Source organism: Manis javanica, chromosome 12 (assembly GCF_040802235.1).
Source record: "Manis javanica isolate MJ-LG chromosome 12, MJ_LKY, whole genome shotgun sequence".
Lineage (NCBI taxonomy): Eukaryota > Metazoa > Chordata > Mammalia > Pholidota > Manidae > Manis > Manis javanica.
This window is the reverse complement of record NC_133167.1, coordinates 71,233,015-71,248,295: the sequence shown is the minus strand read 5'-3', so window position 1 is coordinate 71,248,295 and position 15,281 is coordinate 71,233,015. Positions and strand designations below refer to the sequence as shown.

The 15,281-nt window shown below is 48.1% G+C and overlaps 1 protein-coding gene across 7 annotated transcripts in view; it reads left to right on the top strand.

The window, feature by feature from the left end:
* ANK1 (ankyrin 1) overlaps window positions 1-15,281 on the top strand; it is a 204,318-nt gene that overhangs the window by 160,172 nt on the left and 28,865 nt on the right. For all 7 annotated transcript variants that reach the window (XM_073218838.1, XM_073218837.1, XM_073218836.1 and 4 more), the window contains 6 exons: window positions 4,039-4,164; window positions 4,280-4,399; window positions 5,638-5,716; window positions 6,083-6,157; window positions 7,618-7,749; window positions 8,546-8,692. In XM_073218838.1, coding sequence (XP_073074939.1) covers window positions 4,039-4,164; window positions 4,280-4,399; window positions 5,638-5,716; window positions 6,083-6,157; window positions 7,618-7,749; window positions 8,546-8,692 — 679 coding nt within the window. The remainder of the gene's footprint in view (window positions 1-4,038; window positions 4,165-4,279; window positions 4,400-5,637; window positions 5,717-6,082; window positions 6,158-7,617; window positions 7,750-8,545; window positions 8,693-15,281) is intronic.

Here is a 15,281-nt window from a genome sequence, read left to right as displayed (position 1 = left end):
AGGAGCATCCTAGGAGGTATCACCAAAGAGGAGGGACACTGCTGCGTGCATCTTAGGTGAAGCAACAGATTGTTGGCCCAGTAAATGATAATGAGTGCTGACACTATTTTTGTGGCCTAGTATGTGGTCTATTCTGGAGAATGTTCCATGTGCACTTGAGAAGAATATGTATCCTGTTGCTTTTGGCTGGAGTGTTCTGTAGATGTCCATTAGGTCATCTGTTCTAATATGTTGTTCAGTGCCTCTGTCTCTTTACATTTTCTGTCTGGTGTATCTGTTCTTTGGAGTGAGTGGTGTGTTGAAGTCTCCTAGGATGAATGCATTGCATTCTATTTCCCCCTTTAATTCTGTTAGTATTTGTTTCACATCTGTAGGTGATCCTGTGTTGGGGGAATAGATATTTATAATGATTATATCCTCTTGTTGGACTGACCCCTTTATCATTATGTAATGTCCTTCTTTGTCTCTTGTTACTTTCTTTGTTTTGAAGATTTTGTCTGATACAAGTACTGCAAGTCCTGCTTTTTTCTCCCTATTAGTTGCATGAAATATCTTTTCCATCCCTTTACTTTCAGTCTGTGTATGTCTTTGGGTTTGAGATGAGTCTCTTGTAGGCAGCATATAGATGGGTTTGTTTTTTTATCCATTCAGTGACTCTGTGTCTTTTTATTGGTGCATTCAGTCCATTTACATTTAGGGTGATTATTGATAGATATGTACTTATTGCCATTTCAGGCTTTAGATTTGTGGCTACCAAAGGTTCATGGGTAATTCCCTTACTATCTAACAGTCTAATTTAACTCACTTCATGTGCCATTACAAACACAACCTAAAGGTTCTTTTTTTTTTCCCTCCTTTTTCTTCCTCCTCCATTCTTTATGTTATGAATCATATTCTTTACTCTTTGTCTATCCCTTGGGTGACATCTATTTAGCCTTAGGAATACTTCCATCTATAGGAGTCCCTCCAAAATGCACTGTAGAGGTGGTTTGTGGGAGGTAAATTCTCTCAGCTTTTGCTTATCTGAAAATTGTTTAATCCTTCCTTCAAATTTAAATGATAACCTTTCCGGGTAGAGTATTCTTGGTTCAAGGCCCTTCTGCTTCATTGCATTAAATATATCATGCCATTCTCTTCTGGACTGTAAGGTTTCTGTTGAGAAGTCTGATAGCCTGATGGGTTTTCCTTTGTATGTGATCTTTTTTCTCTCTCTAGCTGCTTTTAAAACTCTGTCTTTATCCTTGAGTTTTGTCATTTTAATTATTGTATGTCTTGATGTTGTCTTCCTTGGGTCCCTTGTGTTGGGAGATCTGTGGATCTCCATGGCTTGAGAGTCTATCTCCTTCCCCAGATTGAGGAAGTTTTCAGCAACTACCTCCTCAATGACACTTTCTATCCCCTTTTCTCTCTCTTCTTCTTCTGGTACCCCTATAATGTGAATATTGTTCCTTTTGGATTGGTCCCACAGGTCTCTCAGTATTCTTTCATTCTTAGAGATTCTTTTTTCTCTCTGTGCCTCAGCTTCTTTGTATTCCTCTTCTCTAATTTCTATTCCATTTACCATCTCTTCTACTACATCTAATCTACTTTTAGAGCCCTCCATTGTATGTTTCATTTCAGGTATAGAATTTCTTAATGATTGAATCTCTGACTTAAATTCATTCCTGAGTTCTTGAATATTTTTCTGTACCTCCATAAGCATGTTTATAATTTTTATTTTGAACTCTCTTTCAGGAAGATTGGTGAGTTCTGTTTCATTTGGCCCTTTTTCTGGGGTTTGTGAGATTTTGGTCTGAACCATGTTCTTTTGATGTTTCATATTTCTGTGTGGTGCCCACTAGTGCCAGAGGCTCCAGTCTCTGGAGCTGCTCAGCCCCTAGAGTGAGGTTGGGGGTTATAGGGGAGCAGAGCTGGTGCCTGGGGGGAGGAAAGATCCGTTTCCTGATTCCCATCTGCGGTGCCGGTCTCCAGTGACAGAGCCAGTGGGCCAAGCTTGGCGTCTCTAGCTGTTGTAGATGGGGCCTCCCTGTGGCTGGCCTGATGTCAGTGCAGTGACTGCTGGTTTGCAAGCCGGTGCTGTCAGGCCAGGAGGAAGGCTCAGCAGGCTGCATGTCAGAGTGGGGGGCCTCGGAGCTGAGCAGGCAGCCAGGGGATGGAGCTTCTGAAGCTCCTCAAAGTTCCCAACCATCTGGGCAGAATGTGCTCAGACAACCTTGTATAGCTCTCCCCTTCCCTGCACAGCAAGCTCCGTGCAAACCCCGCCTGTTCAGCAGCCCTCTTGCTGCTAGGGAGCCTGTCAGATCGCTTGCCTTTCCTCTGACACAGAGCAGCCGGGTGTGGATCCCCTCCTCCACAAATGACCAGAATGTCAGTCTCTCAAGCACTCCCCCTGTCCCAGCTCCCCATCCTCCAGAGCACCACACAATGTAGGTTTCTGCTCACAAAACAGACCTCCAGGGCTGGCTGTTCAGCAGTCCTAGGCTTCCACCCCTCCCCTGTTCCATTTCTCTTCCTCCCACCAGTGAGCTGGGGTCGGGGAGGGGCCTGGGTCCTGCCAGATCAAGGCTTTCATATGTTCATGAGGTCTGCTCTGTTCGTGAGGTCCGTATGCGGTCTGGTGCAGCTTTCTTTCCTGTTGCTGCTCTAGGGTCAGTTGTATCAATTAACTACAATTTCATACTATTTCTGGTTTTGGGAGGAGTTCTCTGTCTCACCTCTCACGCCGCCATCTTGAATCCAAGAAGTGCTGACGCTATTAAAGTTCTTATGTACCAGCGTGATTAAAAATGCTTAACCAGAGTACATGGAGACAGTAGCACAGCACGGAGAATACAGTTCATGATTCTGTGACATTGTACTACGTTGATAGTGACTACACTAGAGGAGGCGAGGATTTAATAATATGGGTAACTGTTGAACTGCTGTGTTGTATATTTGAAACCAACATAAAATCGTATATCAAAGTTACTTTAATTAAAAAAAAATTTTTTTAAACAGCTAAGCAATGCGCCTGATCATCTGGGTCTTTTTTTTGTAGTTCCAAGCACCAAGCACTAAAGGGTCTTCAGGGAGCCAGCCAAAAAAATTTAAAAATACTTGACCAGCATAATCTCGTCTGATTCCCATGACCATGTGTGATTTTATTATCCCCTGTCCAAAGGAAGAAACAGGCTGAGGGTATGAAAGCTGCCCGAGGCCACACAACTAAGTAAAGAGTAGAGAGAGGGTTTGCCCCTGGCGTCTCAGGCCATATCCCACACCTACTATGCCAGGGTTTTGGTAGCACCCAGACAAAGAAGCAGGACTGAGAGCTGGGCAAGTGGCCGGAGGAGGGAAGATCAAGGACTGATCTGAACCTATTACTGTGGCCAGGATGCTCATGCATGTTAAGGTGTGTAATAAGCCAGGACCTTTCCAAAAGCCTGGCCTCAGAGTCTGTGCAGAGCTTTCCAGGGGGCTGAGGGCCCAAAAGAAAGAGCAGAAGGCTGGAACTCTGGAGCCCTGTCCTGCTCCTATTTCAGTCACTACCAAAACAAAACATTCATTTGGCCTCAGTTTCCCCGACTGTCAAATGGGTTTGTGATACCTTCTCTGTTGAAAGCATTATATACACAGTAGGGATCCTTGTATTATGGGTGAGATTGCACTATAACATGGTCCTTTCAGCACTTCTCATCAGCTAAACACTTATGGATAGGTGTAAAAAGAGATCCACGTTTTTGGGGAAGCCGCATTACCATACCTTTGTGGCATTGTAGAATACTCTGATAGCAATCCTGGCCCCCAGCACACAGGGATATATGAAGGTTTCTGCTTACTATAAAATTCTTTGAAGTGAGGAAGCATGCCTCACTCATGATAACCTTGGAAATAAAAACTTTAACAAAACAAACACTGGGGTTTCTCAACGCCTGTGCCCTGAGCCTCACACTGAAGAAAGGGTGTGAGATGGGGAGGGAAGGACCAAAACCAACAGGCAGGCCAGGACCCCTGGGCATCTCTACCTGACAAGCTGTATTTGGTCTCCCCTGTCTACAGGTTTTGGAAGGCATGCCCCTTTTTGCAGAACTCTTCGGGAACCTGGTACCCATCAAAACAGCTACCCAACAGCGGAGTTTCTACTTCCAGTCATTTCGGGAGAATCGTTTGGCCATACCTGTAAAGGTGTGGACCTCTTGTCTGGTTCTAGGAAGTTTGGGAGGCAGAAACCTCTACGTCAGCGGGCCTGGGGGCCAATAGAACAGCCCCCTGAATCTTCCTTTTGTGTGATTGAATTTAGGTGAGGGACAGCAGTCGAGAACCGGGAGGGTCCCTGTCTTTTCTGCGCAAGGCGATGAAGTATGAGGACACACAGCACGTTCTCTGCCATTTGAACATCACCATGCCCCCCTGCACCAAGGTGAGTGGCCCCCTGGGGAGGACCCTCGGCCAGAGGTGGGGCCCCTGAGGAAGTCCCAGAACAGACCCCAGGTCCAGCACTTCCAAAGGGCTTCATCCTGTAGAAAAGCTGCCTTTGAATTCCCCAAGGTACAGAAATGTTCTTCTCTCTCCTCGGACACTGGGCTGTGGCCTGGCAGGGAGAGCACGCCTGGCCCCTTCTGCAAAGTTCGGCGTGTCAGACGGCAATGTGCTTGTTCGCACTGTGGGTCCTGAGCTGTCTAGGATGGTCCTTCTAGAAGGTTAGAAGGATCCAGAAGGGCACCCACCTCAGCACCCCTCATCTGAGGCCTGAGGCTTAGACCTGGGTGTCGAGTTCTTCAGGCTACTCGACCATGTGGTAGCTTTTTCTGAGCCTCTTTTTCACATACTTGCTTATCTTCCCCAGGGTGCCAGGCCCTCAGAGAAGGGAACCCTGGTGTCTCAGCCACTGCAAAACCCAGGGTTTTGAGCTCAGCAAAGGCGTCTTGACCAAGTATGTTCATTTATCGATCCTTAAGAGTATCAGAGTCACCCCGTATGCGAGGGACTTTGGAGGGGTCATGCGTCTCCGTGTTTTGTCGGTCTTGTTTTGCGTTTCCATCATCAGCCTTCCATGCCACACTAGAAAAGAAGCGAGGTTACATTCATACGTCTGTGGCTCAATTTCTCTTTTCTGTCTGGGGGTGAGGGTGCACCAACTCCTCTGTCACAAGAGGATTTCCTGCAGCCTTGAGCAACACCTCGGTGCTTTTCCACAGGGCTGGCTGCTAGGCCTTGGCCAGTATCAAAAACAGGTCTTTTCAGCAGAAAGGAATCCAGAAAGGAAAATTTGTTTTTTGACCTTCAAACCCCAGCTCCACCACTTGCTAGCTGAGTGCCCTTGGCCAGTTGCTTACCTGCCTCTAATCCTTAATTTCCTCATTGCTGCGACAGGAATAAGACACCCACACTCAGGGAATTGTGAGTGTTAACCAGGGCCTGGCACGTGACAGGGCCACCTGAATTTGCCATCACTATTATTATTAATAAACTACGTGACACTCATCAACACCCTCCTGTACTTTTACTCTATGTTGAGGCTGAAGAGAAGTGGAGTTGCTTACTGTCCACCAGGATGGGCATCCTTCCCCAGCCCGCATCCCACGGGGGCCAGTCACCTCCTCTGAGAAGCGGAGTGACCCAAGCACAGAGCACCCTTCCTTTACCTTTCTTCTGCAGGCGAGCGGAGCCGAGGAGAGGAGGAGGACCCTGACCCCACTGGCCCTGAGATACAGCATCCTCAGCGAGTCCACACAGGGTAGGAACCTCTTGGTGATGCTCTGGGCTCACTCCCTTTCCAAGGAGGCTGAGAGCGAGATCACTCACCTTGCACTTTTAAATCTGTAACTTGTAACACATATTAAAAGCTTACAGAAATAACCTGACTAAAGCACACGAACAGTTCACAGAAAAGGAAATAAAAATCTGCTCACCCTGGCAAGAGCCATGCACACAGCCCGGGAGCCTTGGCTGGGGCCTCCTCCTGACCCTTACAAGCTTAGCCATCAGTCCGATGTCCACTGAGGTCTGCCCAGGACCTGAGCGTCCATCCCAGGTCATTTACTCACACCTACTGATTCTGTCTTGCTAAGGCTACTAAATGAAATCTGCTGCTTCTCCCCAGGTTTTCTCAGTGGGACGGACCGAGCCGATATGAAGATGGCTATTATATCAGAACACCTTGGCCTCAGCTGGGCAGGTGAGTCGGGGAATTGGGGTGGAAAAGCACTTTGCCTGTCTGCACCTACCCTCGCACTCCCTGCCCCCTAATGAGCAACTGGTGAAGCATCTCCAGTCGTCTCCCCAACCCCCACTGGGGGTCTGACTTCTGATGCCTTGGGTAGGTCCCTTGCCCACACAATGCCTTTGGGAGCCGCAGGCCAGGGGTAAGCTCCCTCCCTCCTCCGTTTCTTCCTGGTTCTCCTTCCTAAGGATCAAAACTTTTGACATTACAAGAGACCTTAGAATTGATCTACTTCACCTCATTTTTCAGATGGGAAAACCAACACCCAGCTAAACAGAGAGGCTTTACGTGTTAGTGATAGAGGCCAGAAAAACCATCAGACAAATAACACAGCACACACAGAACCTGCCTCCGCCTGCCTGCCCACAGCCCTCTGTGCTCTGCACATTGCCTTTCCTCTGTCTGGCTTTGCTTGATAGAAAGCAGGGCAGAACAGTCTCCGCCATGCTCATTTACAGTCCTGGCTGTGGCTGAAGTCTGTCGGCCGTCCCGCGGGTCGGTAAGGGCAGATCTGACTTGGAGGGAGTCGGTGGGCCAAGCAAAGGGAAAGCTCAGAGTGTGTGTTTCTTTAGCCTCATTTTTCTTAGGTTTTATGTGAATGAACTCCCTTCACTTCGTCTCCCTACAGAGATGGTTTCAGACACACTCAGTAACCTTGGCAACAACTCCCTGAAAGGCACTGTAACAAATGTTTACACCACAAGGACTGCTCCTTCCTTAAGCCAAAAAAGCATGGTGCTGCGTGGTAGGGGAGTGTGTGTGTGTGTGTGTCTGCATGTGTGCGTGCACATTCTGACTCAGTATCATTTCTGGTCTTCCTTACCTTTGAACTTAGACTCCGAGGTTGTTCTACCTTCTAAAGCACTTGAGAGAAATAACAAAAATAATAGGAGGGAAGAGGCCAACATTTTGTGTTATGGCCTTCCCATCCAGCATGTAGATGGGAACTTGTATTTTCACTTTAAATGTAAATAGTGCCTTTCCCTGAAGGCACATAAATACAGAAATTCCATTATAATCGCTCCTTGGTGGGAAGTAAGTGGCACCCTGGTGTGGTACATTGGGCACCCAGGAGGGCGCCAGCAGGCTTGGCTGCTCCTGGCTTGTTCTGGGACCATGGGTAAGTGCCAGCCTTGCTGAGAGGCTGTCTCGCGGTCTTCCTATGTTTGAAGTGATGCAGGAAAGAGGGGAATTTATCCATCCATTAATTCATTCATTCAAAACCTATTTTCCAAGTGCCCCCACCCCTGCCTCATTTTCCGGGGATACAAAGATGTAGGGACTTCACTGGGTATTTCTTGGTAAAAAGCAATACCAGGTACTTGAGGTTCTCCCCTCAGGATGCCCCCAGCCCATGGTGCCCAGCCTGGGAGCTGGAGTAGGGCTCACCCCTGGCCTCGGTTCTTTGCCTACAGAGCTGGCCCGGGAGCTGCGGTTCAGCGTGGAAGACATCAACAGAATCCGCGTGGAAAACCCCAACTCCCTGCTGGAGCAGAGTGCAGCCTTGCTGAACCTGTGGCTCCTCCGTGAAGAAGAAAACGCAAACAGTCAGTACCCTCCTGCTGAGGGAGCCTTTTCTGTCCCCAGTCTGAGCCAGGACTCGCTTTTCATCAAAACAGTTCTGCCTGCAGATTCCGTTTCTGATGTTGGCCCTCGGAACCGGTCTCTCTTGCCCTCCGTCTGTCTCTTTCTCTCTCACACACCCCACAGCCAGGGGCACTGGGGCCTCTGGCAACCCCGCCAGAAGGGATGCCAGACGATCTTGGCCTCCGTCTTTCCCCATCCTCTGAATAAGCTCACAGCGATCCCCCAGACGGCGGTGTGTAGGGGGGCGTGTGACTTCCTGTTGAATTTCTCAGGACAGGGCGTGGGTGAGCGTGAGCGAGTCCCAGCTGCCCCAGGGACATCTTCCTTCCAGCCTGGAGGGAAGAGTTATCTCACTCTTCCCGGCAGCCCTCAGCCAAATTCCGATTCTCAAAAACGCTAAGAGGACATTGAGAATCTACATGTTCATCTTAGACCAACAGGCAAGGGCCGGGGACTCCAGAAGGACAGAATCCACCGTGCGCGTTCCCATTTACCCTGGTATTCACCCAAGATTACGGAAAACAGTTTCCCCATGCTTTGGGATTAACCTCTGTTAGAATTTGGAAAAGATCTATAGAAGGATAACAACTATTCTCTGAAGAGGCAGTATTTTGATTCTGACAACGTGTGTCTCCACATTCTGAAAAAATTAATCCCCCGCCCCCCGTTGTCCTCCCGGCCCGGCCCCGGGACGTTGCGCGCCGCCCCGATCCGTGGAATTCCCCGGCAAGCACCCCGCGTTTCTTCTCCCCACAGTGGAGAGGCTGTACGCGGCCCTGCGGAACATCGACCGCAGTGAGATCGTGAACATGCTGGAGGGCTCCGGCCGGCAGAGCCGCGGTCTGAGGCCGGACCGGCGGCGCCCCGACCAGGACGACGCGTCGCCACCCGCCCAGGTGAATGGTGAGTGTCCTCCGGCGGGAGGCGGGCTGCACGGGGCCCTGCCCCCCGGCCCTGCCGCGGCGCCATCCCTCCCGTTTGTGGGAGGCCTGCCTCCGCGAACTCCCGTCCTGGCGGGGGGAGAGCAAGGTGGGCTGGAGGCAGGGGAGCCCCTGGGTGCTGAGGCTGTGTGCACTCCTGGCAGCGCCAGGCTCCTGGGGGGTGGGGGAGGCCCCCCAGGCTGGGGCAGCAGCTGGACTCCTAACCCTACGTGTCACAGGCGTTCTCTGTGGCCCTGTGTCAGGTGCGGACCCCCTGCGGCCTCAGCGGCCCCATCTGTAGAACAGTCAGTGTGATGGTGGGGAGCTTGTCAGAGTTTCCAAAGTCTGGGAGGCTGAGCTGGTTCCTTTGCTTTGAGTCTGGCCTCTCTTCTCCTCTATCCCCTTTTTTCTCACCCCATCTTTCCCCTCACTCTTTTTGATGTGCTTGGCATGGCACGGAGCCCCGGAGCCCCGTTGTGACCAGGCCCGAGGGGAGGAAGCCCAGGAGGCCCCTGGCCTTTGCCGCCAGGTCCCCGCTGCTGCCCGCTGACAGCCCTTTCTTGCAGCAGCAGAGCGGGTAGCCAGATGGAGTGGGGCGTCTCTCCAACCCGTGGGTGCAGAAGCAGAGTGGGGCGCCCCCGCGCCCTGGAGCCAGGGGGCTGGATTCTGTCCCTCCCTTCTCCTGACTCCATGGCCGTTAAGATGCCTCCTCTACTTTAAAATCAAGGAGTTGGATTAGACCCCTCATATTCTTTACAGAACTTGACAGAAAAGGTTGTTATTCTGTGAACTATCTTGCTCGGGTGTCCAGACAGCTGCACCGCACTCTGTTGTGCTCCCCAAAGCTCCTAGTTTACTGGCTGTCCCTGGTAACCCCGACATGCGCTCGCCGGGTGGGTACTTGTGGCACAGGGCACATGCCCAAAGTGGGTAAGTTCTAGGTGGGTCCTGGGGGCTCATTCCGCCAGGTGGAGCCTGCACATGCGGAGGCCCTCACGGTGTCCTGCGTCTCCTGGAACATGCCATCCCATGTCTCAGGGTGCGGGGTCCATCTCCACTGATCACTGCCTGTCGCCTTTCTCTTCTGCTTCTGACCTCACCTGGGCCTCCAGGCCCCTCATTCTCCCACTCTGCCTGTCTCCACTGTCTCCATCTTGGCCACAGGTTCAAGAACCATCAGCCTCCAAAAATGCATGTCACCAAAGCTCCTGTCCCTGACCTCCATGCGTCCCGTGCTGTGCAAGAGGGTGCGTGTGCCGGGAGCTGTCTCCGCTCCCAGCAGAGGGACTTTCCATCCAGTATAAGGGCTCCCACAGGGGATCTGCCTAGAGCATCACAGGGGCTGCTAAGTACATTTTTCCTTCAGAAGAAAAAGGAGAGGGCTGAGCAATGCTGCAAACTTCGGGAAATCCGAGGGACAAACGCTTCCCCTTTTCTATGTGATAACCGATCACTGGGTCGGGTTTTTGAACTTCCCTGGTGCTGTGTCATTCAACCCAAATCAGCATGTCTTTGAATTTTCCTGCCCCAGTTATGTCCCTACAGGACAGCAGGCCCATAAAATTACAAAGTGCAAGCAAGGCAGTTACAACAGTTGAAAATCTGTTAGGAGGTATAGATCCCATGTTAAGTGTTGTTACCTAAAAAAAAAAAAAAAGGTACAGATCCAGGCATTTATGAAAATGTCCTGTTGGCCCCTGGCCCTGCAGGCCCAGTCAGGCCTAGAGACTCTAATGCCTACACAGAACTCTGAACGACCCCCACCCCTGTGGGACTGGGTCTCTATGTGCTAAATGACTGGTAGGAAGGCTAGTTCATGCGGCAGATAATTTTTGAACACCTACCACATGCCAGGCCCTGTTCTAAATGGGGAAAAAATCAGTTCTCAGACAGAGCAAACAGAAACAAAAAACAAGTCCCCAACTGTGCCTTCAGGGAGCTTACCTTCTGTTTGGAAAGTAGGACAATAAGGTAATGTGTAAGTGGATTTAATGTGCTGATGGAAAGGGAGGAGAAAGGGCAAGAACCGAGTTCAGCTCCTCCTGACCGTCCTCAGGACCTTGGGCTCTACTTGGAGGGACATGGAGAACCCAGGAGCTTTGGAGTGAAAAAATAACATGATTCAACTGAAGTTTCCAAAGGGTCCCTCCCCGCTTTGTGTTGATTACAGATGGTCACAAAGTGAATGCTTCCATGCTTCCCATCTTCTCTGTCAGGCCCTTGGGAAGCCCCTTCTCCAGCAGGTGCCTCATAGATACAGGCCACAGGCCCTGCATGCATGCTCCCCCTGCAGCCTGAGCAGACACTGTGAGCAGACCTCCAGCTTGGTCCATTATGCCTTTCTGGGTGCTGGTATTGGCTTCTGTGTGCTTTTCCTGCCCTCTTGCCTGTCCCTAGAAGACTGTCTCATATCGGGGTACCCTTCTGGCCTGGGATGCAGGAGCAGGGGAATTAGAGGGAGAGCCATGGGGAGACAGCAGCCTCCATGGTTTCTCTGCCTTACCCCGGGGGTGCCAAGTCCTGGTGCCAGCCTCGCCCTCTGCACGGGTGTCACAGCCAAACCTCACCCCTTTGTGCTTTACCTCACTGCTCCGTTTGTCTGGGCCTCCTTATGAAGCCGTGGGAACTAAGGCCTGGGATTGGTTGCTCTGTGGTGTCAGGGAAATAGAAACCTGAGGTCTGTTTTCCTGGCTCCGCTTGGCATATACACTTGGACTGGCCAGAGCAGAAGGGGTTTACATCAAAAGGCCAGTTTGTTTCTCCTACACAGGGGGACTCCCTGGGGTACTAAGCATGAAGAAAAATTGCCTATAAAGCAAAAGAAAATAACATGTTCCTAAAAATAAAAGAGGCTTCCCATATGAAAGGAAAAAATGGGCACATCCCACCCATACTCTTCAGTTCCATTTGGTTTGATAAGTTGGGCATATATTAATGTCGACTTAGAAATAAAATGTGTTTTATTCTGATTAAGTCTTAATGAATACCACTAGTGAATGTAGCGGCTGTCTGATGCCAGGCTGTCTGTCCACTCCTTGTCTAGCATGCCACTGACATAAAACTAGTTAGCAGGGTAATCATTCCATCTGGGTTAGCAGAGGCCCAGCCTGATAAGTGATCAATAAAGAGGTAGACATGGGCTAGTGGGCCATGCTTGGCCCCAAAGCAGTATATGTGGGTCCCTTTTACCTAATTTCTCTAATATGCAACCCAAAGGGGAGACCTCTAGACTGAGGGATGGGCTGGTGACCCAGGTATGGCAGAGCTGCAGGAGTCTCGGGAGAAACAGGTACTTCTGAAATTCACCAAGAGACTCAGCAGACCTTATGGTCTGGCACACCCCAGACCTGGTGCCATATTCCTCATGAGGATGCTCTCAGGCCTTAGTGAGAGCCCAGTTCCAATCCAAGAGTGATCCTACCAGCACCTACAGCCTCAGATGCAAACTTGCTACAGTGTGGGTGGATCAGTGGGGTCGTGTGGAGACTGAGAGTGGTGAGCCATGCACCCTAAATACCATTACCAGGGAGGACCTCCAGGATAACATAGGCAGGAAGTCCTAAGAGGGGATGTGCCTGAGTTCTCTTCATAGACACATTTCATTTGAGTGAAACTCCGTTAAAGTAAACACTGTAGAAGCTTCCAAGTGGAAAAGCCACAAAGGATACCCATGTGTAAGCAACAGGTATTCTGTGGCCAGGACAGCTACCTTCCCCAGTCCTTAGTCTTACTGAGATTCCCAGGAGTGACAGAATATTTATCTGGCCATATCTAAGGGACTGTTTAAGATTCATTCCACTGCTGGCCAAGATGAGGTAATAAGGATTGAATATACACTTTTGCTTAAGACAGTGAAAAAATGGACAAAATATATGAAAAAATAGTTTTCATGACATTAGACATCAGACAACAGAAGATAGTGGTCCATGAGACATGGAAAATAAAGTGAGCCCTGTAATTGCTAGTTTCTAGGTCATGACATAGGGATGAGAAGTCTGAGGAGACTCCCTGGCTTGGGAAGAAGTTGCTGAGTCCAGGGAGACTGGGGCAGATAAGAGTTCCCAAGATAGAGTATCAGGGAAGAGATAGAGAATTCTAGAAATCTTCCAAGGATTCCCTGTAAGTTTTGGTTGATTAATCAGCTATTGCCAACAGACTAACCATTCAAAAACACTGCATAGGAACAAAGAAGGGTCTTATCTCAGAAATGGAGAATAATTAGCCCAGTGTTGATCAATACTCCATCCCTACATAATCAACCTTGAAAGCAAAGCTCAAAAGGATCAAACTGTTTCCAAGTACCTTAACTGATAACAGAACAAAGCTCAAGAATATTTATAGTAATATGAAAATAGTTAAGTACCCAAAAAGATAAAATTCACAATGTCTAACATCCAATTAAAGATTACCAGACATACAAAGAGGCAGGAAGACAACAATCTATGAGGAGAAAAATCAGTCAACTGACACTGACCCAAAACTAACACAGATGTGAGAATTAGCAGACAAGAATAGTAAAATAGTTATTATAACTGTATTTTCAGATGTTCAAAAAGTTGACTAGAGACATGAAAATAGATAAATGGAAAATATTTTTAATGGACCCAAACCAATTTTCTAGAAATGAAACTAAAATGTATAGGATGAAAAATACACTGGATGGAATTAGACATTATAGAAGAAAAGATTAGTGAACTTGACAGCATACCAATAGAAACTCTCTAAAATGAAACACTAAAAAAAAAAAATGTAAAGCATCAGTGAGCTATGGGGCAATTTCAAGAGACCTTATATTTGTGAAGTTAGAGTTCCCAACAGTCAATATGGTAAAAAAAAAAAAAGTATTCAAAGAAATAAGGGCTGAAAAATTTCCAAATTTGATGAAAACTATAAATACACATATCCAAGAAGTTCAATGAACTACGTGAGTAAGAAACATGAAAGCAGTTATGCTAAAACACATTTTAAACAAAATGGTCAAAACCAGTGATAGAAAAAGTATTAAAGGCAGCCAAAGAAAAAGGACATATCATGTACAAAGGAATAAAGATAAGGATGACATTAGATTTCTCATTGGAAGTAATGCAAGTGAGAAGACAGTAAAGCAGTGTCTTTAAAGTAGACCACATCCTTAAAGAACACCTCTAATCTAAAATTCTATAACTAGCAAGAATTATTTTTGAAATGACGTCAAAGAAAGACTTTTCCAGGCATACAAAAGCTGAAAAAAATCAGTAGAAGACCCATGCTACAAGCAGTGTTTAAAAGAAAGTCCAAAGAAAACTCCAAGCCTAGGTGGCTTCTGGTGAATTCTACCAAACATTTATGGAAGAAATAGCTCCATTAGAAAACTGAAGAAGACACAATACTTCCTAACTCATTCTATGAGGATAACATTACCCTTGGACATCAGGGAAAAAGACAATACAAGAAAACTACAGACCAATATCCATGAACATTTATGCAAAAAACCTAAACTAAATCTTGACAAATCAAATCCAACACTATGTAAAAAGGGTAATACATTATAAACAAGTGGGGCTTATCCGAGGAATGCAAAGGTGGTTTAGCATTCTAAAATAAATCTACACCTGGTTCTGCATATATGGACCAGGAATTGAAAGCAACTTAATGGCTAATATGCTAAGGGCCCAATGCATGAAGTAGACAACATGTAAGAACAGATGGGCAATGTGAGCTGAGCAGTGAAGTTTGTAAGAACCTAAAAAAAAAAAAGAAAAAAGCTCAAGATCAAAAACACTTTAACAAAAATGAAGAATGCCTCTGATGAGCTTACTAGCAGGCTGGACACAGCTGAGGAAAGTATCCCTGAGCTTCAAGATATCTCAACAGAAATCTCCAAAGCTAAAAAGAAAAGAACCAAGACCAAAAACCAACAAAAACAGACCCCAGAATAGAATATCAAAAGAAGGTTGGGGAGGGGGAAGAGCCAAGATGGCAGTATGAGTACAGCAGTGGAAATCTCCTCCCAAAACCATATATATTTTTGAAAATACAATACAACTATTCCTAAAACAGAAACCAAAGGATACAGTACAACAGCCAGGCTACATCTACATCTGCGAGAACTCAGCATCGCATGAAGGGGGTAAGATACAAACTGTGGCCTGGCAGGAGCCGAGCACCCCACCCCCAACCCCAGCTCCCCAGCGAGAAGAAAGGAGTCGGACTGGGGAGGGAGTGAAAGTCCAGGACTATGAATCAACCAACTCTAGTAATCCACACTAGAAGTGCAGACACATGGTGTACAGTGTGCTGGATATTAGAGAAACGGAAGGGCAAAATCTGTGAGCAGGTCCCCACAACTGGCTCCCCTGGGATAAAAGAAAAGCAAGTGCTTTTTGAAAGTCTTAAAGGGACAGGGACTTCACAGCTGGATAGAAGTGTCCCAGCACAGTCAGCCCAGCAGCTGAGAATCCTGGGGAACTCCAGGCGACCTAACCTGCTAGGTGGCAGTGCAGCTCAGAAACCCCTCACAGTGATAAGCAGAAAGCCAGTCATTCCCCTGGCCAGCACAGACCCCGATACACTGGCACCAGCCCAGGAGCATG